Source organism: Semicossyphus pulcher, unplaced genomic scaffold (genome assembly GCF_022749685.1).
Source record: "Semicossyphus pulcher isolate SPU_LCO1_2020_fin unplaced genomic scaffold, fSemPul1.0.p SCAF_19, whole genome shotgun sequence".
NCBI lineage: Eukaryota > Metazoa > Chordata > Actinopteri > Labriformes > Labridae > Semicossyphus > Semicossyphus pulcher.
In genome coordinates this window covers 22,667,963-22,695,948 of record NW_027211692.1, presented here as the reverse complement: position 1 = coordinate 22,695,948, position 27,986 = coordinate 22,667,963, and the positions used below count along the sequence as shown (strand labels likewise).

Below are 27,986 nucleotides of genomic sequence, written 5' to 3'. Positions count from 1 at the left end.
CCTGCCTTCAGAGTTCCCTCTTGTTCCCCTTTCAGTCCTTCTTTTTTGTCTTTTACTGCTCACCAGTGTTGTTATTGGATAATTCTCTAAAATCCTGCACCAGATATTTAAAAATTTTAAAAAAAAGGTCATTTCAATGCCAACATTTTAAAATCTTGGCATAGCAATGCTAAGGAAAGAGAGTGGTTATGACAAATAAATAATAAAAGGTACTGCATTTATTTTCTAAAGGAATCTCTGAAAACTTTTCAAACCATCTGAATGAAAAAATATGTCATCCATTAATATTGGTAGAAGACATATGTAGATTCTGATGTGTTACATTGTAAGATTGGAAAGTAGTTCCTAGAGATACAGTGCATCCATGATAAATATTTGTCATTTGAGTCTTTTTTTCAAAGTTCTGTCTTTAAAGGGCCTTGGCTACACATCTCATCTAGCTCTTTTCCACAGTCTCCTCTTCTGCAAATACTCTCCATGACCTGTTCTTCGGAAATTGTGTCTTTTCTTCCTCTCTCCTGCTTTCTCAGTGTATGCTCCCCCTTCCTCCTAACCTCCCTTCCTAGTTGGGAGTCTGAAAGCTGTGACGTAGTTGGCTTTTGTTTCATCGCCATTTGCCACAGAGGCAGTCCAAGGCCGCAAGGACAGCAGCTCTTCGCTTTCCCTCTTTCACTCACAGACAAGCACATACAGTATTTCCTCCGCTCCTCTGTGTGCAGGTGGGAGTGAGTGTAGACAGCTAGATAGGTGTCTCTTTCTTGTTCCCTTACACAAGACAAAGTCCTGCTGTAGAAACAGCAGAGATTCACCTCAGAGGCAGTGGTCTGAAAAGCTTTTTCTCCTCACAGGTCAGTATGGAAAACAATGTGACTCCTACACCCTAGCTCTCACATTTTTATACTCTCCCAGCCTGTCTTGTCTGCAACATCTGCCCTTGGTTACTGTGAGCTAACATACTGCCACCTTACATAAACAGGCCTACACGGTGCATTTTGCGAAGCTGAGTCTGTGGAAAGAACTGAGCGATACAGACTGCCTCTGGGAGTGGAATTAATCTAGGGTTGAACAGGAATTTGGTTTTGGTCTAGAGTGACTAACTGAGACTTTGGTGGTTACTTGTGAATTTCCCCTATTATTGGTTTTTATTGTATTGGTTGTCTCTGAGCATCAGGTAAAAATTCCGTTTTCATGACGGTCGACATTAAAGAGCTCTGGAATTTTAAAATTATCAGGAAAAATGGGAAGAAGCAGTTTGTTCCTACCCCTCGTGGCTATCCTCTTCAACAGCAAGCCCTTGCTGCCTCAAGTTGACTGTTTCACATTTTCAGTGTGTGTTTTTGCATCTCTCAACCACTTGACACAGCCATGCTGGAAAAGAGAAGGAGCTATTATTGTCCTAGCTAATGAAAGAAAAGAAGGGGCATACAAATTTCACATAAACTCTTAATTAAAACTTGTCCTTCCATCCACTAAATCTGAAGTGATCAGTTGGATTTCCACACTGGTAGAAATACAGCCTATAGTTTACTGCAGAGCGGACAAAAAACAGCAAATACTGGTTTGACTGTTATATAGATAGCTAAAGGTTCTATTTGTCATTATCAAAATGGAATAAAAAAGTTTGACATTATGTTTACTTGCACAGCTATGACAAGGCTCTCAAATTATATGGTTTGGGGATGAGATATTGGCTATACATACCAAGCCTACCAATTTACACCCAACAAACTCTCAGTTTGTAGAAACTGAGGCAAAGAAAAAAAAAAGCGTATTCTGCAATTCCAAACCAGGGTAAGGCTAAAAACCATCTGATTCTTTTAGAATAGGCAGCAGGTTTATGAGGTAAGCTTATCTCCCTGCTGACTCCTAGTGCCAGCTCAACCTTTAGCATTAGGGATCATTAATGTGCACTCACGCTTCAGAGTACACTGCAGAGAAAAAGCATGAAAGAAGAGAAGAGGCTTCAAGCCCCATAGGACTTTAAGTCTCCCCCTCAGCCCCTGAGACTCCAGATAGCATATTAAAACAGCAAAGAGACATCTGATACCTCACTGCATTTTTCCAACAGGCTCTCTGTTCTTAAGTTAATGGCTCTGAGTTTAGACCACATCGTTTTGCAATTTGCTGTTTGCGTCAAAACAGCATGATGCTAAAACACTGTGATATTTTGAGTGAATTCCTGGATTAGATGACCTATTTTGAATAATATCAGATATAATCTAATCTACCTTTTTGTTTTGCAGTTAATTTTCCATTTAGGCTTTGATTTCACACAGCAGTTATCTTGCACCAGTTAGCTTATTTAGCAGATGAGTCGTACCTCAAGCTAGCTGAGCTAGAATGTATAATGTAGCTAATTCAAGTTCATAATTATTTATCCTTAGTGTTACTTAATTTTGTTCTTAGTTGGATTTAGTTTCTTCAGAGAAATGTTTTATCAACATCACAATGATTTTATTGTTTCCTTCATTCCCTAATTTTTCCGATATTTACATTACTCCCAAGAAAAAGAAACATATGAATAAGAAAGAAAGTGTGTAATAAATATAACATACGGAAAATTAAACAGCCTTTGCAGTTAGTCGTTTCTCAATCGAAAAGGTTGGTGACTCCATCCTTGGCTTCAGTCTACATGTCAAAGTGTCCTTTGGCAAAACACTGAACCTCAAATTTCTCCCAAAGGCATAGTCATTGGTGTGTGAATGTGTGAATGAGATTAGTTGGATCCTGATGGGCAGACTGCCTTTGCATAGCAGGCTCTGCTATCAGTGTATGAAGGTGTGTGTGTGTGTGAAGGGGTGAATTTGACATACAGTGTAAAAGCATTTTGAGTGGTTTGAAGACTAGAAAAGAAGTACTATGTAAGTGCAGTCCGTTTTCCATTAAAAAGGTGGGACTATGAATGATTGTGTTTGGGGATGAGTGCAGAAAAAATGAATGTTAAATAGGGGAAATATTGGTAAAACATGTCATTCATCCACAAACTTATATACGGAAAGGGACTGTGTGCATAAATGACAAATTTAATTACATTTTTGTTGTAATGAAAATGAATAAATCACCTTCATGTATTGTTTTTTTTCAGGAAGCAGGAGCTGCTGAACATTTCTAATGTTCCTCTGGGAGAATGTCCCCCCTCACCGCCCCGCACTGCACCGCCCAGCATGAAGGTAAGAAAGGCAAACATTAATGTGCATATGCACACATATGCAAACATGTGTTCCTTCAGATAGATATTCATTTTCCTCCTTTTACCTTAGGGCAATAAAAAAATCTATTATTTTAGTTTATCCTCATTGAGAAGTCTCTTTAGCAAACAAGGCAGGTCAGAGACAGTGAAAAACTGCATCGTCACAACTACAGTTTGACAGATATTACATAACTGCATTTAAAGCAAAGTTATTTATAGATTTGTCATTGCATGTTCTGGTAGCTTGCATCTTAATAAGCTAAAGAAAAAATCTATTTGCATGTATTTGAATATCTGCAGTGTATGTGCCATTTTTTTGTTTGTTTGTTTTTTTATAATAGATATTTTTCTGGCTTTTTGCATTTATTGAATAGAACAGCTGAAGAGAGACAGGAAATGTGGGGAGGAGAGAGTGGGGGATGACATGCACCGAATGGTCGGCAAACCTGTAGTCGAGCCTGCAATCAGTGCGTCAAGGACTGTAGCCTCTATACATGGGGCGCCTGCTCTACCAACTGAGCTAAACCAGCGCCCCATAATGAAAGATTTTAAGGGTTATCTCAGGATTTCATTATTTTGGCAGAAATTGTCAAGTTTAATTAAACTGTGTCATCACAGGAAACTTTGGCCTTAGCTTTGGCTCAGGAAATTTAACAGAATATTACAGCAAAGCTGTTACGCCCCACTCTAAGGCAGCCCTATGGGCTAACAACTATCCATAACTGACCCAAAAAAAACATGAAACACGTTATCAAAGTCAAAACCAAGGAATTTATTAAACAACCAAATCCTTAACTGAAGTCAACTGAAAAGCAACCAAAACACAACAACACAAAATCCCAGTCTGAGAGGCAGAACCACAGTAGTCCCCACCCCAGAAGCCTCTCTGTCTTCAGATGCCATGTCTGGAGTTTTTAAGCACCTGCAACCAGGTGAACCTCATTCTGCAATCACCAAGGAAGAGCTGAGAAGACACAACAGAAAAGGGAAAAGGACAAACAGTGCATTACCTTTCTCAGGTTTTGTCCCTCCGAATGAGGTAGAGATATAACATATAATGATATGTTGTGCTCCACATACAGGGAAAGCTCTTTGCTACCAGATGGTTTGCATGATGTTTTACAACATCCACTGAATACACCGTAATTCACTTGTTCAACCGTTGAAAAACGTTCCTTTCTTTCTCCAGCATGATAAAAGAGAGAATACATTTTGCAGAGAGGCAGATTAGCAGGATGATATACAGGAAATAGATGACAGCTCCTGCAAGAGTGAGCCACTTTCTGCAGTCACCTTGAACTAAGCCATCATTATCGAATCTGCTGAAGACAATGCAGAGGGAAAAAGCACAGAGAGGAGGAGAGGAACATAAGGATAAAGTAAGCTCACAGTGAGAAAACAGAAAGCTGACTGACTGAAAATATGCTCAGGCCAAGACAGAAAAAAACCCATAATATATTGTAGAAAGTATAAAGAAGTACAACAGAAACCAAAAGACATCAATAGTCTACTCCACATATGGTGATTATAAATGGGCAACCCACAATTTTGCTGTGAGCTAGAGTGCTCTAATGGTCAGATGCTCATGCTCAAAGCTCAGAAATTAAGTAAGAAAAGTAATTTTATAAAAGGTATGAAAAGTATTTATTTTTTAAATCTATTTTTATCCCAATTAAATATTTCCAGTGAGAGACATGCCGTCTTCAACTTTTAAGCGACTGATAAGAGAGCCTTGTCACATGGTGCAAGACAATCACCTGACGCTAACTATCACAACTTTGCTCTTGTGGGTCTTTGTAGTCTCTTGTCTTCAAGGTCTTTGTGGTGGAGTGGTGGCGTGGATTCAATTTCCCAACCCCTCTGTCCCTGTATTTCTCTGCCACCAGCAGAAGAGAAGGGTGCATCCAGGGTTCTGGCATATTCTTGCCTACGTGATTTTAAACTTCTAATAAAGCTGCACATGCTAGAAATAGCAATAAATATTTGAACCATCATATTCCGGACTAAACTGAATTCTTGATAAAAATAATCAATACACTGACAAAATTACCTGTTTAAGAGTGTGTTTGCAATGCATTTTAGAGACAATAGAATAATACATTCATTTAATCATTCCTTCATTTATTGGGCCAATTGAAAAATGCAACATTTTTAGTGGATTTTTTTATAAGAACTGCACAATCGTCAAGTTGTGCTGCATGTCTTTATAAAAAGCTTTATGCAGGTGTATTATTTTGTAATTTGAAATGACTCTGTGCTCAATATTACCCCTCAAACGTCATAGACTGTGCTGCTGACCGAGCAAAACAAACCTAAGAGTTCTTGGCCCACGTGGCCAACCTATTGTATGTGTTTGGTTTTTTTTTGTGTGTGTGTGTGTGTGTGTGTGTGTGTGTGTGTGTGTGTGTGTGTGTGTGTGTGTGTGTGAGTGCGCGTTTGTGTGTGTGTGTTGTGTACACACAAGCACACTGGAATGACCTGTTCTGTCTTAACATACAATTCAGTTTGCGGCATGACTTGACTTTCCTGTTTAAGCTTCAGGCATTAAAAGGCAAAATACTACAGGTAGAAGGGAGAGAAGAGTAAGAGGAAGACAGAGACAGAGGGTTCAGATGTTTTATTCAGCTGTGGGAAGGTAAGTCTGCGTTTTGACAAAAGGAAATACAGTGTACATGTTCATGTATCATTTCCCCATTAAAACTTTAAGTATCAGCCTACTCAAACTTGAAGAATTTCTGTTTGAATTCTGTCTTTAATTAATCACCTCACTGCTCAGGTGCAATCTGATTACTGTGTGTAAACACAGTGGCTGCTGTTTAGTGAAATTTACAATGTGCTTAGTTTGAAAACGTTGGAAGAGGAACAAACGTACTTTACTGTACATACGGCTATATTCATTGATGGACCTATTTTACAGATAACATTATTATCATGTGCTCAAAATGTGATGAAGTGCTATTTAAATATTCTGTACCTCGAGGGCTTAAGGATCTTCATGGTGTTTGGCAGTTACAATGTTAGACTCCAAAGGGTTGTATAGTTTCATTTCAAAACATGTTTTCTCTGGTTTGAGAAGATGTTACAACACGTCCCTCACTCGCTACAGGTAACATAGCTGTAGGAATATCAGTATGTGATTGAATTCTAGTCTTATTAATAGCAGATTTACTCCCACAGGTACAGTATTTACGGCAATATTTCATAACCCAGGGACCGAGCCAAGCTGTATTGACTGATGTATCAAATAAAGAAGTAAGGAAATATCTGGAAGTGTTCCAGATATTTGACAGAGGTGTGCCATAAGGGTGTTTGTGCCTCAGTGCCCATACCTTCATCCACACATCACCTTCTGACCTACAGAAGGAGTTGTGTTGTGGGTAAGAGAGATGAGTCTGTGCAAACACTGTCTGGTAAAACTAGGACAATGCTAACTCAGGCTGTGAACATGTCTGCCTCAGATTTTGGGTTGCACATACAACTGAAGTGCAATCAACTTCAAACAAAATGTGACCATTAGGTATATCAAGAAGAGCCTGATACCTATGCAAGACATGTCAATTTGCCTCCATAGGACTAAACACAAGAGGGAACGTGCAGATCAACAAGTTATGAAAGAAGCTCAGTGGCCTCCAACAAGCAAATTTAGCTTGTTTCCATTTAATTTATTTCCCCAAGATTGGAATTAGTATTTAAGATAAAGTCTAATCCTCTGATATTCCTTTAATCCTGAAGATAACATGATGAGACATGGAGGCCATTATCCCTGTCTGTGACTTGTCATCGTTGCTGTCAATGTGCCGATTATAATGTCCATGACTTTACCTGAAGATGTGTTATCTGGCAACGAAGCTGTCAGTCTATCAGTCAGGTAGACAGGCAGGCTGTGGCATCATCTGCCTATCGTCTGTGTTTGTCCCAGCGGGTTGCATTGGAAGATAAGAGATGCAGATGTTATCACCTGGCTGGACTGAGAGAGATGGAGAGGGAAAACACAGAGAAAGGGTACAGAAATAAGAATTAGGCAAAATAATAGAGCAAAAGGAGAGAAGAGAGCGAGCTGAGCCGAGTGAGACACTAACAAAGAAAAGGGACAAATACAGACGTCCAGGTTGTATTTCGAATGACGGTGAAGCAGAGACAGATAGGTGTCTCTTGTCCTTGCTCTTTTCATTGCAGGGGATATAGACTTTCATTGAACACACTATCAGTGCAATAGGATGTAGACCGAGTACTGACAGGACAAGTTGCATCAGTGTATCTTTTAAACTCTAACTGTCTAACAGTCTGTAAAGACAGACCACAGGATTTAAAAATTAATTAAAGCTTGTGTATTAAGTTATGTGGTTATGATAGATTGAAAGATTTTCACCCAGTTATTAAAGATAAACAGTGTAGGTAATAACATAAACTTTTTATGAGAGCAATACTGTCAAAACGTTATTATTTACAGTTTTAAACTTCTCAACCTTTACAGACTCCTGGTCAAAGTCCTAGAATTCCCCACTAAGGCCCCATTTTCCCATTACCCCAGGCTTGCTATTATACAGTATGATGCTGCTAAGTCTTCAAAACCCAGAGGTGCATAAATGTATGTAATAGCAGATGTAAGTGTGTGGTATTGGCTGTCAGAAAACATGTCAATGAATGTGGGACACTTAATCTTTTTCTTTGTATTTTACAGCATTGAATTGTATAACCATTTATAGAGGAATATTGTACTTGTGCTTTTGTGCATTTCTTCCTTTAAAACAGGCTTTTAAGTAGGACATTTAATTCGGTGCTACATCACCTGTGTGTGAGTGACTGAGTGTAAAAAGTGTCTGTATGCCATATTGTGTAGTCAAAACCAGTCTACATGCACATGATATATATGAACCCAAATCTGAGCACAAATGCACACAAAGCATGCAGACTATAAGCAACCCTCACAACTTGTTTCTGGAAGCCCTTGGGGGAAAGGATGTGTGAATGCACTCAAGGATGCATGTGTTTGTGCATTTGTTACTTTCTGAGGAAGTGGTTGCTTATCAGCATGTGTTCATGTGGGTGTGAGAGGCTGTCGGGGAAGTCTCTCCACTGCCCTGCCCTTTTGGCATATCTAATTTTAAACCGTGGAGGAGAGTTGTACACAGTGAGCTGGCCAGCAAGATCTGCAGCAGTCAACACAAATGCAAGACCTTTAAATTCAGAAATTGTGGTTTTATAGTGAGTGTTGAAAAATTTGTATAAAATGTACATTAGAGCTAACTCATGGGTGATGACTGAAGTGTTTTACTTAACTCGTGTTTGGTGACAGTGAAGATATAAAGTTTAGCAGGGTTTCACACCTGTTTTACATGTTTTTTTATGATAAACTTATTTTGTCTGTTTCAGTCTGCAGAGTTCTTTGATATGCTGGAGAGGATGCAGGTATGCACTTTAATAGTCAATTCTATGATCCTTTTTTTGCCAAGTGTAATCCTTGATTCTCTTCCCTTCCCGCTCCTTTTTTCACTCATTCTCATTCACAAAATTTGTACCATTAATGAGCAAAAGTTGCATATATGATTCAATAATTGTATGGGTCTGGACGCGGGGTTCATTCTGTTGCTCAGCTTAGGTAATGGACATGCTGGGGACACAAAGGAATAGCACTGGAAAGATCTTGGCAGGAATAACAATTTTCTTCTTCTCCGTTTTTGATGACTTTGAGCCCTTCACAGGCCCCTTAGGGCATGGGCTTTGAGTATTCTGGGGACAGATGAGGATGTAAAAGGGAGTGATAGAGGGGAAGGTTTGAGGAGGAATGCAATGCAATGAAAAAGGGAAAACATGGCCAAAGAAAGGTACTAAGAGGAGTGATTTAAAAAATAATAATAATGGTTCATGGTTAACAATGAGATGTGAATTGGGCAACCATACTTGATATAGTCACTGGAAATGTTCTTAAGATGACAGGTCATAAAAAGGACTGAGTTAGAGATATTTTTTATTAATATTATTACTGTATTTTATTGGCTTGCCTTTTTTTATCCATCACTTGATTTATCTGTCCTTTAGGCTACTTTGAGCTGAATTTCCCCCAATGGGGGATCAATAAACTCTATCTTATCTTATCTTATCTTATCTTATCTTATGGACACAGCACATTCAACTACCAAAAGATAAAAGGTGCATGTTCTTCTGAATCCCACATACAAAACCTATAACTTTGTGACAAAGATATAGATAAGGTTAAAGGTAGTATGAAAGAAAGGTAGAAATATGTTGCCCTGGGAAGATGCAGCAGGACAGGACTGTTAGATGATAGTCAGTCAGTGCAGGCTGATGTAACAAACAGTCTCACACACAAACACAAAAACTGTGCCCGTGTCAACTTGCATCCACCTGATCACATTTGGAACTCAGTGCTGTATTCTGAATGGTGCTGATGAAATCTCTCGTTTTCCCCTCCTTTCTTTTCCCTCTTCTAACCTCACCCCTCTACGCCTCATTCCTTTCTCTTCTTTTATCCTGTCTGCACCTTTGTTTCTCTGTCTATGAGTGGAAAGTAAAGCCTCCGGAGAGGGGTTTTGTGATAATGATTGTCTAATATTATTGACAATGACTCCCTCATTATTAAAACAGCTGCTCCATCAATATGCACTCAGACTGGCACACATCACTGCCTGCAGACTAAACTGAGACGTGTGTATGTGTTTTTCTGTGTGTTTATTGGGGTTCATGTGTTTGTGCGTGTACTGTTCCAAATATATAATAATTAAAAAATTATGTTAGTATTTTTTATGTTCAGCAATCCACACGTGCATTTATTTCCTTAAGCACACAGTCATGTAGACAAGCTGTTCTACTAGTTCTGACTTCTAGTTGGCCAATTTACTCTGGGTCTACCAGATTTGATATATGTCCGAAACACTGCAGACCGCAAAAACCTCAATCAGTGTCTCAGGCTGCTGTGTCCCAAAAAAGGCTCTGACAATGAGGAAAGGAACACTTAGCATGTCTGGGAGCTGGATTCAAAGAGAGAGGATGATTAAGTGTCAATGTTACCTGTGTGTATGTGTGTGTGTGTGTGTGTGTGTGTGTGTGTGTGTGTGTGTGTGTATGTGTTTTGAGGAAAGTGATTTAGCATGACTCACACTATTGTCACCTTCTAACAGAGACAATGTGGCCTGAAAATGAAAATGCCATGTTTTAGCACAGTTTTTAAAGTCACAAATTAAAATGGAACCTGCTTTTTGACCCTGTGTTTTTCCATCCTCATGCTGCATACGGACACTAATAAGGTTCCTAAAGCTGAAGAGACCAAAAAATGGAAGGTGTGACCAGACACCAGACACACCATTACACATGTCATTAGTTTTTGTTATAAAGTCCACAATTCCTCTGCATGATTTTCTCCAACACTACGTCATACTGCATCCTGATTCGCTCTGTGGTTGATATTGTCTCATCTGATTCATCTGAGCCAATTCGTAATACTCCTGTGAAAGCTTTTCAGATTTTCAGAGCTTTTAAAGTACAAAACCAATAGCTGCCTTGTGATTGATTATAAGTTGAATGAACTCCAACTGTCAATTGATCCTGTCTGGGCTGCCAGAATCCTGACTCCTGCTGTTGCAGAATATAAATGACTGGCTGTTTGTAGCAATGTGCTCTCAGCGCCACAGACAGGCCTCAGCAGTATTTAGAGGTCATACACCGGAGCTGTGCTACGCAAGCAGACTGCTAAATGAGAGGCTTGTAACAGTTCTGAACCCCAGGGGCTACTGCATCAAAACAGTTGTGACATCATCAAAGGGTGACACACCCTTATTGATGTTTGCTGATGACTGTGCATATCAGGCTGTTGCATTTGCCAGTCCATATGGCACAAAAAGTTGTTACCTTACTGTGTCTGTGTTTGTGTTTGTGGCTGTGCTTACAACTGTCTCAACTACCACTTTGGTGAATGTCAATGAAGTTCGCTTACATTAAAACTATGTTCTCCTTTTTACAGGATGACTATATTCCCTACCCACGAATAGAAGATGTAGGTGATCTCTCCTCACATAATAAACTCATAACACACATTTACAACCTTCTCACGTGGAACCACTTGAATGTTTCTAACAAAAGAGTTTCAATATTTTGTACTTTCTTATTTTACTACATAAATGTTTTATTTTTTTATCTACCTTCGTTCCTCCCTTGTGTCCTTCTGTGAAAGGTCCTTGAGAAAGGTGGTCCATACCCCCAGGTAATCCTGCCACAGTTCGGGGGTTACTGGATTGAGGATGTGGAGGCACCAGCAGGGACCCCCTCCTCCTCAGAGTCCAGTTTCTGTGGGGAGGACGAAGGAGAAGGCATGACTCCATGTGAAGGGCACAGCTACCGCCTGGAGTGTAACAGCACAGCCCGTGCGTACCGCAAACATTTCCTAGGCAAGGTTTGTGCACATGTGTATTAATGTCAGTTTAGCTGTGCATTTAGCTGCGGTAGTCTGTTATTTTGTTTGACCTAAAGTTTCTGTCTCACACTCATACATCCAGGAGCACATGAACTTCTATTGCACTGGCAGCAGCATAGGCAACCTTATCATGTCACTGAAACACGAGGAGGCTGAGGGACAGGAGTTCCTACGCATCATGCTCAGGTACAAACAGAGAAATGCATTGTCTGTGGTAGTATCTTACTATTTCATATACTGTAAAGTATGTCTACAATGATCAACCACAGATCTGCACAACATCCTTAATGATGTGTTATACCCTCTCTTATATGATCCATATTTCAAGCTTTACAATCCATTGTGTATGTGTTGAAATATTTAGTTTGGAGGAAAGTGGTGGACAAGCTAATTGACTAATTGGTTTGGGTCAGACTCTTCCCTCCCCCTTTTTCATTTTTGTTTGTGTGTATTCTCTGTCTTTTTTTTTTTTAACTCAGACTGTCACAGGCAGCCTCCTTGCCATTATCACAGTTGGTGACTTTCTCCCAACAGGCGATAAAAACAATGTTACAACATAATGCTGTTGGATTTGGTCTTGTAGGCACTGCAGTGGGGACTGTAGCAAGGTGACGCTAATCGTAATCTTTGTCAGTTCAAAGTGATCTCACAAGTGTCACTCAGCAGATTTATTGTTGCTAATTTGTCTTTTACCTCTGTTGACATTCTCCCTACTTTCACCTTACTGCATGGAAACTAATTGGTCCCAAAAAAAGAAGTTGATGTAGTCTTTTACCAGCATAACCCATGTTCTTTTTCGTATTCAGGTCAAGGATCAAAACAATCCATGACAGGATCTCTTTAGCAGGCATTAGCCAGCTGCCCAGTGTTCCCCAAATTGCTAAGGTAAGATACAGATGCAAGTACACAAGAAGTATTTACTACACATTCAAGTACAGTGAACAATGTCAAAACATAATGGCAGCATTTTTTTTATGTATCTTGTGGTACCACTCTGCGAATAAGCACAGCTAGGATGATCCGAGCTGCCACTTAACCAGCATTAAGCTTCTGATTACTCGCTTCCAAAAGAGAATCAGAGGAGCATTAAAAATACAATGAAGAAAAGTACCTTCTTCATTTATCTTTACTCTTCCAGAGGTAATAACCACCTGTGTTTCAGATGTGATTTAATGACCCAGACAGGAATGTAACTTAATGTGATGGTTAACAAAGGTGGTAACCAAGGCAAATAATTATGATTTGATTGATGGCAGCAAATTGATGGACAATTTTAAATACATTTGTAAATAGATCATTCTTTTCACCTTATAGTCAGCTGTTGTGCATATACAAATGGTGTGAAATAAATTTGCTTCTCATTATTTTATAGTGGGCATATTTTACAGTGTACATACTTGGATGTCTCTCATATGATGTCAGGCTAATAATGTGAGTCTGATTTTTTTTCTTTCAGCTTCTGTGTGACGATGCCACAGGGCTAAAGTTCAACCCAGTCCTTTACCCGAGAGTGAGTTTATTAAAAACTCCCACATTGTGTGTATTTATTTAAGCTGACACTACTTTCCTCTTTTATTATTTCTGTCTGCTTCTGCTACAAGACAAAGAGGATCAGGATTTAAAAATTCCAATATAACATTTATTCGTTCATCATGAACTTTAATAATGCTCTGCTCATCCATATCCAATGAATTTATCCTGCCCTTTACTCTAGGCCATTTATAAACACCTTCTTTAACTTACAGAAAAACAGTATACAATATATCGCATTACATTCATAAGATGCTTATTTCTCTCTAACATCTGCACTTTTCAGTTAGTGGATTATTGAAAAAAGATTGCTGACATAAGAGGGTAACAACAAAATGGCTATGATGGACCTGTTTCTCCCCCTGTGAGCCCTGTGTAGGAGTGTTATGAGGGCATGTTTCAAGCCTGTGCCTCAGGAAAGGAAAATATAGCCATCTGTGTCTCAGTCTGCAAAATCAGTGTCCCGCTGAGGGCCCTACAGTTTGTTGCATGTCAACTTATGTAACACGGGCCCAATAAACCTGTCCTAGAAACATGTAGGAGAAAAAGAAAACATGTTTTCCCAACTAACACAGCAAGAAGAACAGGTATATTACAAATAGAGTAAGATACCACAGTAGGAAATAATGTTTTTTGTTTATGTACAGGGGTCCCAGTTGATAGTGGCTTATGATGAACATGAAGTAAACAACACCTTCAAATTTGGAGTCGTCTACCAGAAGTTTGGTCAGGTGAGTGCTTATGTTCATCTTGTCAGTTTACTCCAGATTACCTCCCATACATTATCTGATACACACTGTTGTATATCTCATTTATTTTGCCCCGTTTTCTCTCATCTACCAATTAAGTGTTTCTTCCTTTCAGACATCAGAGGAAGAATTGTTTGGGAACAATGAGGAGACGCCGGCTTTCAAGGAGTTTCTCAGTGTCTTGGGTGACAACATTGAACTGCAGGACTTTAAAGGGTAAGAGTAGGAGTAGAATGTGATTAAAGAAGAGAAAAGATGCATAGTTCGGTGCAATATGAATTTAAATAAAAGGAGGCAAGATTCAGTAAATTCAGAAATTAGTCCTTAAGGAACAAAAAAAGATGCCATAAAAGTGCAATAAAAGCGAAGTTATTAAAAGTATACTAGTTTTTTGAGGTAGTTAAACACAAAATTTTAATTGAACTTGTTCATAAATTTCATCCAATCATATGTTATTACTGAAAGCTGGAGGCCACACAGACAACATGACACGTGTGCTTTAATATGTGACAGGTTCCGCGGTGGGCTGGATGTGTCCCACGGACAGACAGGGTCTGAATCTGTCTACACTGTCTTTAGACGGAGAGAGATTATGTTTCATGTGTCAACCAAGCTTCCCTTCACTGAGGGAGATGTCCAGCAGGTAAAATACTGGCATTATTATTGTTCCACTGAAGGCACAATGGATTTAGATGCAAAGGATCCTTCGGGTTAAATATATCAATAATAAACCGATCAGGTGTGGTCATTGCGTATATGTTATGATGTTTTTATAGCGAAATTGCTGTTATGTAAGCTGTATTCAAAAGTTCATTTATAATTTTCAGGTTATTTGATGTCAAACTACAATCCTCCTAATCCTGATTAAAAATAACTTGCATTAAATGGTCTAGGTGTCATGTAGACCTATAAATTGTGCCCTTGTCTCAAAGGGCTCTCTGAGCTAGAAGAGTCTGTTCTAGAAAAATCTGTTTCACAGTACACATACTCGCACATGCAGGGAATATGACTCTGGTTGTATGTGGCTCTCAATGTACAGACACACAGATAGACATAAAAACAAGGACAACAAGTTCAACAAAGGATACACAAATACTAAAGACTACCATGAACAGGGCTATAGATATAAGTATATAGATATACACATAGACATACATATTACTAACCAACTGACCAACTTATGAATCTCTTGACTTATGCTTCTTTAGCTCCAGAGAAAAAGGCACATAGGAAACGACATTGTGGCCGCAGTCTTCCAGGAAGAGCCCACACCATTTGTTCCAGACATGATTGCCTCCAACTTCCTTCATGCTTATGTGCTAGTGCAGGTTGAAAACCCCTGCACAGAGCACACAACATACAAGGTACAAAGCAGGCCTGTGTGGTTATATGACATGACTACTTTAGGATGCTTTGCACAAAGTGTATTTGAGTAAATCAAAAAAGTTATAAAGAGTGTTTGAAAACTGCACAAACAATTGTGCTCATATAAACAGCATTATTAGCACAGCAAAAGCATAACAAAGTGTATGATGAATGAATCATCACTTGCAATGACAACTTGTTCTAAAGTTTCTCTCCTCACTGCTTGTAACTTGAGCCTTCCTAAAATACACACACATATGTGACTATTATTTGGTCTATGTCAACAGGTGTCTGTTGCAGCAAGAGAGGATGTGCCCCCTTTTGGACCCCCTCTCCCTAACCCAGCTGTCTTTAGGAAGGTGAGAGAAAGAACTGAGATCAACTCAAGGAATAATTTTGCTGACTTGGGTCTCCAGTCTGATGACCTTGATTTTACAAATTCAGAAACGACTCACGTCTCAACTTTTTGATGTTAACACCAAAGACTTTAAATTACACTTGGACTTAAATCAAAAATATTAAAAAAATGTTCAGGCAATCTGCTTCATTATTATTATTTTTTTTATTATGAAGTTTCTTTGAATCTAGGTGTAACAAATCAAGCTGTGCAAGGTGGTGGGAAATGTTGTAATCTAGAAATATTACTTGGACTATTTTCAAGAAAAAAACAGATGTCAAAGTACAAACAATTTGGCTCAGAAGCACTGGCTCTTAAGATATTTAGATGATATTTTGGACTATATATGTCAAGTAATTTGAATGGAAAAGAGGCATTCAGGAGACTGAATCACTACGATTCAGATGTTCTGAAAAACTTTCATTAACGTTTCGGTACACTTTGTTCTTTGCCTAGATCGAACGATACACATCATCAAAGCAGCTGTCAGCTGACTCTTATTTCACTGGTTGTATGATAAATGTTAACATATAAATATATGCAAATAATACATAGTAGCTAGTTTGCAGTATCATGTAGACATACACAAAAGAGCTAAAGTGCAGGAAAATGTTGCAATAGTCCATTTCCAGTCAAGTTGCAGAACATCTTGTGTTGAGCCAAATGAGTGATAAGTTAAGCAAAAAATAATCATCTGTGTGATATGGGATCAATGCAGAACTTTTATTACCTTTTTGTATCGCAATTGTTTAGTAATGTTCTGAGTTCCTCTTCCTCCAATAGAAAACTGTAATCTTCCATTTCCTTTTGATTTTGACATTAATCAGAATGACTTGCCTTATATTAGATTGTCACAAAGGAAAAATTGTTACTTCAAGGTTGCTTCAAGACTCTGATTCTGTTATGTATTGGGACATAATTTGCAGCTTATGAGTTACAAGAGAGGATTTGAGTCAGATGCAGATTAAAATCAGTGAGCATAAAACTCCTGGTCAGAGTCAGTGTGCTTTGATACTGTAATATTTATGGTTCTAATAATAATTCACCCTTTTTCTTACTTTATTGTTCCCCCATCCCCACCCTTCTGACTTAATCCAAATCTATCTCTTTTCTCTTCCCATCTCTCTCCAGGGACCTGAGTTTCGAGACTTCCTGCTGACAAAACTGATCAATGCTGAAAATGCCTGCTACAAATCCGATAAATTTGCCAAATTAGAGGTGACACACGTTCGTATAACCACACTAAGAACACCACAGCATACCTTCACTTCATATTCAATTCATAACTCTTCACAACAATAATCACTAGCCAGATGTTGGCCTACATGAGCTCTATGTGTATAAATCATTCCAGGGGCGAACGCGAGCTGCACTCCTTGACAACCTCCATGATGAACTTCACAGACAGAGCCAGGTCACCCTGGGTCTGGGCCAGGCCGGAGAGGAGGACAAGCTGGATAACGGAGGACACGGGGGTCTGCTGGAGTCCTTCAAGGTGAACATGAAACGGGGCAAAAGTGACGACATGTAATCTTCCCACTGATCTTTGATATTTATTTAATTGCCATCATAAAAACACAAGGCAGTAAAGTTTTACTCGTTATAGGTCAACAAAATGTCACAGGTCTGCAAGATGAGGTATAGTTTCAAACCAATGGTATCTGTGCAACTGCTGCTTTTCTCTCTCTGTGGTTGAGGTTTTTGACCTTAGCTTTCTTACACCCATATGTGTGTATTCATGGGTGTAAGCAATGCAGTCCTTTGTGTGTGTGTGTGTGTGTGTGTGTGTGTGTGTGTGTGTGTGTGTGTGTGTCTGTGTGTTTGCGTGGGTCCATGAAAATTAATGTTAACAATGCTGTTCTTGTTTTTTTGTGATGGGCATCTCTCCTTGTGAATCTTAATTCTTCTCATCCATTGACTTACATTTGCTATTCAACTTTGTTTTTTCCTCAATATGTCTCTTTAAACTGTTGTGTCCACAACTAGAGCTAAATTATGTTAATAGGAACATATTTCCATCTGTGTGAGATGCATGTGTGACTAATGTGACAGTTTGGCTCTCTTGATCTTCACAGGCATTATGGACAACAACATTGCACTTTCTGCCGTCAGTCCAAGGAGGCGCTGTTCTCATTGCTATCATGGCAGTCACTGTGTATTACTTGTGGGCATTTCTGTAAATTCAACCGAGGATCGCCACATTTTAACACAATTAATAAACATTCTTTAAAATTATGTTGTTTGTGTTTATACTTTCAAAGAAGCTCTGTTCTTCATGCTGTATCTGCAGTAGATAGAAAAGTTCACAAAAATCAAAATGTCATTTTAAATTTATTTTTGGAAAATGTTATGCATATTGATGAATCATCTGAATTCACTCAATGAATATGAAGTCCTTAAAATAATAAACATTAGTGCAATATATGTTCATTCATGCATTTAAACTCAGTTGGCTTCTTTCTGGAAAAACTGCATCCTCTGGTGGTTGTATTTTTCAAAACCATCAATAAAATAAGTGTTCATTTTAATAGCAAAGTTTATGCTGCATTTGAACTGAAAAAAAACGTTTTTATTCCCAGATTACATTTAAAGATATTTTGTCTTTTGTTGCCAACTTTTACTTCACACATCTGCTTCTGTCCTTGTTCTCTGATCCTCTGTCTCCTTCTTTTCCTTATACACTCATTCTCTTGTTTCCTCTCCCTCCAGAGAGCCATGCGTGTCAGGAGCCACTCAATGGAGACCATGGTGGGATCTCACCGCCACAGAAGCCCTGGGGTAGGGGGTGGGGTCCCGGCCAGCGTGAGTGGAGGAGGACTGCCGCAGAGCACCAGTGAATGCACAAAGAGCACCTTCACTGTGAGTAAAAGAGTATTATTAAAAGAGAGTGAAAGGAGGTATTGACGGTCACTCACAATCATAGGATATCTGTTTAGAAAGAGCTTTTACCCTAATGTAATTTAACGCTAATGGTGATAGGATAAAAGAAAAATGACGTGTTGTCATTTAAGTCATTTCAGTGACCTGAATCTAAGCAGATTTTAGGTAGGGAAAATTGATTAGTGTAAATGAGTTATTGAGAGTTTTTCACAGTCATTTTAAAAAAATGAGAAACCTTATCTACATTCTGTGATCCTCAGCCTCCTGTCATGTCAGCCAAGTCTCCTCTGAAGAGCCCAGTGAAACGGCGCTCAGGCCTCTTTCCTCGTCTCCACTCCAGCACAGACGCTCCTTCAGACAAACACACACGCAGGTGGGTGTTGAGTCTCACTGTTTTAAATGTCCCTTCATCACTTAGTTAGTATCATAATCATGTTGCACCATGGACCCCAAAATTAGCCATCATATTAAATACAGGCAGCAGCAGTTCAGGAAGCCGTCTTGTTGACGTTGTCATTAATGTGTTATTTTCTCTGCAGCGACCAAAAGCCTTCAGAGATCTGCCTGCTGACCCAGGAAGTAAGGTCAGAGACATCATCCAATCCGAGTTCACCTGAGATCTGCCCCAACAAAGAGAGGTAACACTCCTCTTAAATCTATTAAGTCATAACAGATTTATTAATGAAGGACAATAATTGTGGTTGAAATTTGTAATTACACAGGCAGAGCATCTGATTTTTTAGCTACTCTGCATTTCAATTCCCTCTGTTTTCCTCAAAAGGCCGTTTATCAAGCTAAAAGAGTGCAGCAGTGGCAGGCCCAATATCTCTCGTTCTTCGTCCAGCACCAGCAGCTTCAGCAGCACCACAGGAGAAACAGAAGCTCTGGAAGAACTAGAGACAGTGAGTACAAATCTTGCAGTTTCTTGCAAAAAAGTTATTATAAATGTGGAATAAAATGTGTCAAAATTACAAAGCTCTGTCCCACTGTATCTTTTGCTTACATTATTAAGCTAATAAGTTTAGCCTACATTATGTAAACGATTTAAACAAGTAAACCAACTTATGGTGGCTCTTTCATACTAAGCATCCTTTCAGCTCAGCTGCTAATTTTACATCCATCTGAACATTCAGTGCTGACAAAAAGGTTACAGTCAACTAAGCAAAATATCACATCCTTGTTTCACTGACCCTTTTTAGTGTCCTTTCCTCTACCCCATATTAAAATTCTTCATGCTCTCTCTGTCCTCCAGGCCAGCCATCAGTCCATAGCATCCTCATCTGCCTTTAGTCCTGCCCTAAGTGTGGACAGCCAGGGATCAGGTACCCCTGTAATCATGTGCCGCAGTCCAACTGGTAAACCTGCAGTTTTACACACAGAGACAAAGAGAGAATTCAGACCGTACTGTCATCAGTCTAACATTATATCATCTTAGATGAGATAAATATTTGTTCTCCAATAAGTTTTTCCTTTCATTCTTTTCCATTTTCAGCAGATGGGAGGAGTAAGACTTCACCAAGGTCAAACTTGAAGTTCCGTTTTGACAAAATGAGCCACTCGTCCACAACTGTAAGTAATGTATATTTTACTAAATATTCCTGTAAAGCATGTTTCTTCAGAAAGCCTTCAGAAAGGTTGTAAGTTTTTAAAGTACAAATGGATGGCATGTGAATTAACAGAATTAGTGCAGAAGGTTGGAAGAAATAAGAAAAAGTCCCCCATTGTGTTTTTGATACACTCACTGTTCATGTTATTGACATCTCATTATGTCTGGATTACTGTTATGTCATTGAAATCATGCTGGTGTTGGATAATAAGCCGTTATTGAAAGATGCATGCTGTAAGCAAACACTCTCTTCTTAATTGCCTCTTTTGTTTACTTCTGTCTCTTTCAGTCCGAGTAGTTTTGTGGAATGGAAAAAAGAGACTTGCACAACAATGGGACAGCGTGGGATGATAGAGCTGCAAAAACAATGTCACAACAACCACAACAAGACTGTAGACCCACTTCCCTAAATCAAGGATTATCAGACAAGATTAACAGCTGCATGAGTCCCCAACCACTATAAACTTACTGACAAAACTGTGACTGTATAGTGAGAAAAGGCAGCCAACCTTTAGGTACAAAAATTAGTTAATGATTTGCCACTGTTACATCTCTGTCATTAATTGTACAGACAGAAGTCCTAGCATGGCTGTAATACTGTGAGTGTAGGCCAAGCTAGACTCTGCCTCAGCTCTTTCTCTAGTTTATTGTATAATAAAAAGACAGTGATCTAGAAGAAAGCTAACATGAGACTATGGCTGAACTGTTACTCTTTATCTAGTTGACTGCTGAATGCTAAGTGGAAAGGAAGTGTGAAGATTGACATCAGGATAATCCCTTTCGCCTTTATCCTTAAATGGTACGTCTGGCAACACTTCCTCTTTTGCATTAAAAAAAATGCGTAAAGACGCACAAATGCACAGAAATGTAAATTACAGTAGCAACTTTTTGGAGTATCAGTTCTCCAATGTTTGGATCGGAACCTGTTCTTTGCGAATAAAAATGCTTATTTAGGGAACTTCTTTTGTTTTTTGTAATTGTGCTAGCTGCTGCAATGTGTCTGCTGCACTTTAAACACAACATTGCTGCAATTCATTCAATACCAATGACAGCATTTCAGTATCTTTAGGGTCACTTCAAATTCTTCAACTCAAGTGCTTGGTTTTGGGAAATTGGCTCATATAGGAAACAGTAGGAGACACTGCCAACATAATCTGCCATAAGCTAATTTTAGCCAAAGCTGCGCCTTACAATCTATCAAAGCCCATTTCACCACTGATGGCTCTGTCTGTCTGTATCTCTGTCTGTCTGTCTCTCCCACTATGTGAGAGAATGAGAATCTTCTGTATCCAGTTACAGCACAGTTGTCAGTAGCTGATCAACCCCCACATATGCTGAAAATAGACGTTGCACTTACTGAAAACATTTCACCCTCTGATACCTCCCATTGAAGCTTGCTAGCTTGGTGTATATGCTTTTACGTTCAGAGAACCTTTTAAACAGAACGTCTCCAGGGTTTAAAGTTTCCCTGCATGGGAACTGATGACAATGACTTGAAAAACAATGCTTCAGGTTGAATTAACCTTTGAATCACCTTTGGTAAAAATACATTGAATGTGAACTTTTTGTGTATTTTTGATTTTACTTTCTGTTGGTTGTTATTAAAAAGAGGTATGTTGCAGGGCCAGTTGCGTAAAAGCATTGGCCAATAGGGCTCTAGTCCATAAGTATACCATAACATTAGCCTGGAGCTGCAAAAACTGGAGTTAGCAGTACAAAGTAGGAGTGTGCTACTCAAGAAAAGAGATTAAAGACACACAAATGTGTTTCTTTAGTGACCAAACACCCAAGCTGGTAGGTCTTTGGAAGAATGTTTGTGTACTCTTACTGTCTAGTGAACCATTCCTATTGCAAAGAGAATGGCTTACTAGAGTGTGAAGTCCATGGAAGTTTAAAGGGGACATCCACCCAAATAACAAACTGTGCTTTGTAATTAAGATGATTTTCATAGATGATCTCTTCGGGAAGCTTTTGAGTTACTTGAGATGTACATTTACATTCACTGGACTGAAAGCAGGTGTATGTAGACCACTGCTTACCTCAAGCAAGCGAAGCACGGAAAAATATACAAAAGCAGGATGTTCAGATGTCATGGTTGCAGGTATTGCCTAAAATTCCTGCAATTTTTTCTCTGTTAATATGCTTTATTTATTAAAATTATGTTGATTCCTTTGCATTGATGTCATGTAAAAATGTAACTGCAGAGTATACTTATAAATATGGTAAATTGATTAAAGGAAATATATTAATTTAAAATATGTCCAAACAGGTATATGTATATTTGGTTATGTAATGTGCCATTGACAATTTATTCTAAAATAAATAGTTGTATTTTGTGTCATTCATTTGTTATCTTATTGTTTTTAAATTGCAAGCTGATTTTTTTTTCTCATTTAAAAAAACTGCAATACCATGAAATTAGTCTTTCCTCCTCTATCAAATATACAAAAAAGCACTTAAAGGGACAGTTCATGTTTTTTGAAGTGGGGTTATTAAAGGGACTTATCTACTGTACGTAATACACTCACTATTGATGACTGTTAGCACAGCCCCATTTGGAAAAGCCAGCCAGAGTACCAAATACGGAAGGTAAGCTATGTACGGCTGTACACAGGGTGACGAGAAACATGTACTTTACTGATTAAAAAAGTCTTAAACGTAAAAAAACAAAACATTTCAGTTTAAGTGTACGCTATAGTTGTGAATACATTCACCTCTTAACTTTGACATCAGACAGCCCTTTCTTTTGGACTAAGTTCGTATGCATACAATCGCTCTGCACTACACACGCAGCACATGATATCAAATCTGCTGTCCCTGTCAGCAGTTTAAAGAAGAGACAAAAAATAAAACATGATGGAAGGGACAAATTGGATTGTGGAGACAAGAGGATACTTTTATTAACCAGAGAACACAGAGGAGTTACCTTTGCCAAGTTAGACGGGCCAAAGGAGAAAGAGGGGAAAACTTAGGTTCATTCATTTATTTATTTATTTAGCGCTATTATTCATGAGCAGTGTTCTTTAGCAAGATTGTAGCAGGATTATTTGGCGTTAGTGTAACTAAATTGTCTTCAGAAAAATTAGTTTTGGCTTTTCTTCTATCCTCATAGATAAAAAGTCACATTATCTATCAGCACACACACAAGAACAGAGAAAACAATAATATGCTGGATACTGTTGTAACACACTTTGTCCCCTTATTTAAAAATCTGCCACAAAATGCAGGCAAAGTAAGTTATAAATTCAGCAAAATGTCTTAAAGATGCAGCCCTGCCAGGGGCATCAATCCAAATGTTGAGATGATCAAGCTGAAAGTAGTGCATAACTGATCCTCAGTGGACAACTTTTCTCCTCTATTCTGCTTTGTTCACATTCTGAAATTTGAGGGATGAGTAAACAGTTGACTGGGCAGGCTCTCTGGTGGCTCCCTGCTGTCTTGGGACATCCTGGGAAATATCTGCATACACCACCTATAACAATGTAAATTTTAAAAAATAATGATGCATGTACAAGTATGCATATGCATGAACTGCAAGCCTATTCAAGGATTGTCACAAGAACCTAACAGTGTTAAAGGCACTGCAAATGGCATCCTGTGATGAAAGTTCACTCACCTCAGTCTTCCACTGGGGCTTTGGAGGAGCTGTAAAATGTAAAAAACACAAAAAAAGTACAGCACAGTTACACAGCTACAGTGTAACTGACTACATAGAATGAATACTAGTTTACCTCTCTGAGAGGAGGAGCCACATTTCTGGGGTACTGGGTTACCTTTCTGGATTTGGGAGCATCGAGGTGGAGGCCGCGGAGTAGAATGGGTTGGATTTCTGGATACAGCTGCATGTGTGGACAGAGTCCTGGGAAGTGGCTGAGGCTTGACTTCTGAACTCATAAAATTAGCCAATCCAAGAATGATGGGAAGACAAAGAGAGGCACCAGCACAGACAAAAATTCTGTGCAATACACTCCTCTGAGAGGGGACAGCTGCTGGAGGACACAGATTATACATAAATAAAGCATTTATATACAGTATGTCTGCCTAAATAGTTTTAATAAAATAGAAATTTCAACAGTGTATTTTGTTATTTTGTATTGTACTACAGTGAGTTAATCAGCAGCTCTACAATAATATTTTTGTACATAATTAATAAAGCATAGTTTAGATACACATGCGCATATTGTCAAAGTTCCGCTGTCCCAGTAATTTTCCACTCACCCCACCTCTGCTCCACTCTGCCTGTCAGCCACTCCCGCCTCATCAGCTAACCCTGCTAACGTGTGTGCTTAGCAGCTTTCCATCTCCAATCAAGCCAGTATTTAAGCCTCTCCTGCGCAATCTCTCATTTCTACCTCATGCAAGACTCTCCAGCAGTCATTCTTACCCCTCGATTCCACAGGATCCGTCTCCGGCGCGTTCCGTGTGCGCTGCGACCTCCAGAGTCGATCGCGCCCATTCAAGTCAATGATTCCACAGCACGCGCCACGGTCCTTCTCCAGCGCGTCTCAGAAGCGTGTCTCTGCTCTGCTCCGCTAAAGATACGCACCGGGTCTATTTTTGACGGAGGCCAGGAAGTCAGACACGAAAGCAGGACACAGCATGCGGTCATTTCAAAATAAAACACCATGTTCAGATCGGTACAGACTCCCGTTTTCTCTGTTTATTTTAAGATCAACACACTGAAATCTCGAAAAAAGAAACTTTTAAATTATGTAGTGTACTTCTCCATGGTAGAAGCACAAAAATCACGGAATGATTTCCAAATGAGCATATAATCAACCTTGGGTTGTGCAAACTGATGACATTGATGTTATCGTGTGATTTCTCAATTCTAGCGTGATAATGTAGTTCTCCCGCTATCTTGTGATCTTGCGAATCCAGCTGCTTGTGCCAGCGCTCTGCTGCGCCGTGTTTTTGGTCCATCAATGGCGCGAGCCCTTGCCCACAGGAAGCGTGTCTGGTCCGCAGCGCAGCAGAGCATTGGCCCAAGCAGCTGGATTCACAAGATTACAAGATTGCATCAGTCTTAACATCAGTGTTAACAGAGCAACACACAAACTACAGTTCAGTTTGCACATTGACTTGAATGGGCGCGCTCGACTCCGGAGGTCGCGGCACACACGGAACGCGCCGGAGACGGATCCTGTGGAATCGAGGGGTACAAGTTTTACTGTGTGCTTACCTGTGGCTCAGAGACTCTCGCCATGTCGCCTCGCTCCTGTTGGCTCCCGGAATCTCTGCCTGGCCACGACTTACCCCAAGCCAGCTACTATTGGTTTATCGGCTTCTACTGAATGCTAACCTGGTTCTGGAAACTTTGCTCCCTCGACAACATGCCTGCTCTCCCACGTTGCTCTTGCCCTTCCATGAACTGTTGTGTCTGTGAGCCATTACCTTATGACATTCACCCATCTCCTGGTTCGGAGACTCACCCAGCCCGAGCCCCCAACTTCGTCCAAGGACTATGGCTCCAAGCCTTCATTTTGATCTGTATTGTGTTATTACCTGCCTGTTTGTTGCTGTACCTGCTGCAGCCTGAAGTAAAAACTATTACCTAGTCTCCCTCTCTCTCTGTGTGCTGCATTTGGGTACCTACACAACCTGTTACATACATGGTCACACTCACTTGCCTTTGCATACTGACATGATATCAATATGAATGATTTTGCATACCTGCAGTAACGTTCACATATGTCCAATGCCCCTGATCAGTTTCACCTTGAACCCATTTAACACAGCATCCATAGGAACCTCCATCTGATTGTTTGACACTTGAGATATACAAAATAAGTCGAGTTTCATTGGCTGATAGTGTCATATTGCTCAAGCGGTGCCTCACACCTTCTTTAATGGCATTAACGGCAGCCTTTTCTTGAGTAGAATTTCTCCACATCCAGTCTCCCATCCAGGTGTGTCCACAGTGCTTGACAACACAGGACAAAGACAAGCTGCCACCTGACAGTACATGAAATGTCTCGCGTCTTGCCAGAACAGCCTGTTTGCATTCTTCAGCACAGAGACCTGAAAGAAGAAATGTTTCCTTTAGCTTATAACAATTAAAAAAGAAATGGGATATGGGGGCATGTTATACAATGATGACTGTTTTAATGTCCAGAGTTTTGATAAAATCAAATATGTTAAATACTATTGCAAGACTGTATATGAGGAAATGAAGTTATACTGATAAATATAATTATGAAGTTACGTCATATAACCACTTCCCTCAAGCAGCATTGTTGCTGCTAATGCTAAATAGTAGACCTGTTGACTTCAACTGTTACAATTACGATTACCTCAGCCTTTATCATTACTCTGCTTCTCTCGTGAATTTATTTATTTATTTTGCTAATCTTCACCCTAGTCTACCACTATTATTGGCATTGTAAGTATGTGTCTGTTGTGTTCATGTAACAAGGACATATGTTGTTGTTGTTACAGAAACATATGTTGTTGTTGCTCTCTTTGCCTGTCTCTATCCTGCATCTCCTTCTATCCCATTTACGGCCCATCCAGTCGAGGCAGATGGCTGTTCAACATGAGTCTGGTTCTGCTCGAGGTTTCTGCCTGTTAAAAGGAAGTTTTACCTTGCCAATGTGCCGAATATTGCTCAGTGCTACTCATGGTGATTCATGTTGGGCCTCTCTTTAAATAACATAACAAAGAGTCAGTCTAGACCTGCTCTTTCTGTAAAGTGTCTCCAGATAACTCTGGTTATGATTTGAATAAAATTTGATTTGATTTGATTTGATTTGAATCATTAAAGTCTGTATGTGTATTTATAGGCTGCATTAATAACATTAGTAAAATGGTTTGATTACTTGGATTACTTTAAACAGCAACAGAAACACACCCAACATTCATACTTTGGTGCATGTGACAGCTTGTTCAGTGGAACCCAAATGTTTTTTACTTTTGCTTTCAGACTTTAGAATCTGAATAATAATAATAACCACATGCAGAGATAGATTATATTTTAGTGAGATTGTTTAAAAATGTACTCATCAAATGTTAATAACTTGCAATCGTAGCTTATAATATGAAATGTTACAGAGAGTTATCTTCAGCACAGCTACTGCAGCAAAATTCAAAGGCATAGAACAGTGTACTCTAAGCCAGCCAAGTTCCTCAATTTCTACATAGTGTAGCAGGGAGATTTTCAACAAGAATTTGAGATTTCAGATTAAAAACAGGTTACTTACCAGAATGAAGAAGGCAGACGACACTGAGGAGATAGTAATGCATATCTGACAGTGATTTTGTGTTTTTCATGGTTCATAGAAAGTCCGTTTTCCTTCCTCCGACAGAGGAGCTTGTCAGGAAAGCTGTATAAAATGCTTGGCTTTGTTGAAAAACTTAACTGCTAGTTCATTAGGTTCATTAGCTCACTTTCTTTTCCTGTTTTACAGGCTTTCCTTTATCCTGCTTTTTGTTTTGTCCAAACAGAAGTAAAGGAAGGAAATTACCTCTAGAACCTCCCACTCAACAAACACACACACTCAGACACACGCATACATGGCTCACAGACTACTTTTAAGGGAAGCAATGACGTCATAAATGGGAACATAACTTTCCGACAGTAAAGGGGCCAATTTCAGGTAACAGTAATATAGAAAGTGAAAGAAGATACTCAGCAATATAAAGTGATTTCTGTTTGTTTTATCAGTGATAGAGCAATCTAAAACAATACAATCATTGTCCACCCTAAAACCCATTTGTTGTCAAAGCTCTTATGGGTTTTTGAGGTTCTATTAAAACACTCCAGAACACAAGCCTTAATGTTGAAAAAAAAGTTGTACACTAATATATTCGCTTTTGAAACTGTTACTCACTAAACCTTTTAA

The 27,986-nt window shown here is 39.2% G+C and overlaps 2 protein-coding genes across 10 annotated transcripts in view; one reads left to right on the top strand and one right to left on the bottom strand.

The window, feature by feature from the left end:
- The window catches only part of rap1gap2a (RAP1 GTPase activating protein 2a), a 59,234-nt gene extending 36,757 nt beyond the window's left edge, over positions 1 to 22,477 (top strand). For 2 of the 6 annotated variants that reach the window (XM_069667984.1, XM_069667980.1), the window contains 22 exons: positions 3,086 to 3,170; positions 8,564 to 8,599; positions 10,456 to 10,488; positions 11,169 to 11,201; positions 11,379 to 11,597; positions 11,701 to 11,804; positions 12,425 to 12,503; positions 13,075 to 13,128; positions 13,796 to 13,879; positions 14,013 to 14,113; positions 14,411 to 14,540; positions 15,106 to 15,261; positions 15,550 to 15,621; positions 16,791 to 16,877; positions 17,014 to 17,154; positions 18,369 to 18,518; positions 18,800 to 18,912; positions 19,079 to 19,177; positions 19,321 to 19,441; positions 19,792 to 19,894; positions 20,032 to 20,108; positions 20,435 to 22,477. In XM_069667984.1, the coding sequence (XP_069524085.1) occupies positions 3,086 to 3,170; positions 8,564 to 8,599; positions 10,456 to 10,488; positions 11,169 to 11,201; positions 11,379 to 11,597; positions 11,701 to 11,804; positions 12,425 to 12,503; positions 13,075 to 13,128; positions 13,796 to 13,879; positions 14,013 to 14,113; positions 14,411 to 14,540; positions 15,106 to 15,261; positions 15,550 to 15,621; positions 16,791 to 16,877; positions 17,014 to 17,154; positions 18,369 to 18,518; positions 18,800 to 18,912; positions 19,079 to 19,177; positions 19,321 to 19,441; positions 19,792 to 19,894; positions 20,032 to 20,108; positions 20,435 to 20,443 (2,086 nt within the window). In that variant the 3' untranslated portion in view covers positions 20,444 to 22,477. Of the gene's footprint in view, positions 1 to 3,085; positions 3,171 to 5,802; positions 5,826 to 8,563; positions 8,600 to 10,455; positions 10,489 to 11,168; positions 11,202 to 11,378; positions 11,598 to 11,700; positions 11,805 to 12,424; positions 12,504 to 13,074; positions 13,129 to 13,795; positions 13,880 to 14,012; positions 14,114 to 14,410; positions 14,541 to 15,105; positions 15,262 to 15,549; positions 15,622 to 16,790; positions 16,878 to 17,013; positions 17,155 to 18,368; positions 18,519 to 18,799; positions 18,913 to 19,078; positions 19,178 to 19,320; positions 19,442 to 19,791; positions 19,941 to 20,031; positions 20,109 to 20,434 lie in introns of those variants that run through there. The other 4 variants (XR_011308582.1, XM_069667983.1, XM_069667982.1 and 1 more) reach the window with 4 other exon arrangements.
- Positions 22,478 to 23,028: 551 nt separating this feature from the next.
- Positions 23,029 to 27,574, bottom strand: LOC138597092 (uncharacterized). 4 transcript variants are annotated; one of them, XM_069668624.1, is made up of 5 exons: positions 27,345 to 27,574; positions 25,819 to 26,166; positions 23,877 to 24,134; positions 23,762 to 23,790; positions 23,029 to 23,617 (listed from the first exon to the last, which is right to left on the bottom strand). In XM_069668624.1, the coding sequence occupies exons 1-5, from the start codon at positions 27,412 to 27,414 to the stop codon at positions 23,501 to 23,503; spliced, it is 822 nt and encodes a 273-aa protein (XP_069524725.1). In that variant the 5' UTR covers positions 27,415 to 27,574; the 3' UTR covers positions 23,029 to 23,500. The 4 variants fall into 4 exon arrangements, with proteins under 4 accessions (XP_069524725.1, XP_069524728.1, XP_069524726.1 ...); XM_069668627.1 differs by having other exon boundaries at positions 23,919 to 24,134; XM_069668625.1 differs by having other exon boundaries at positions 23,877 to 24,131.
- Positions 27,575 to 27,986: the final 412 nt, after the last annotated feature.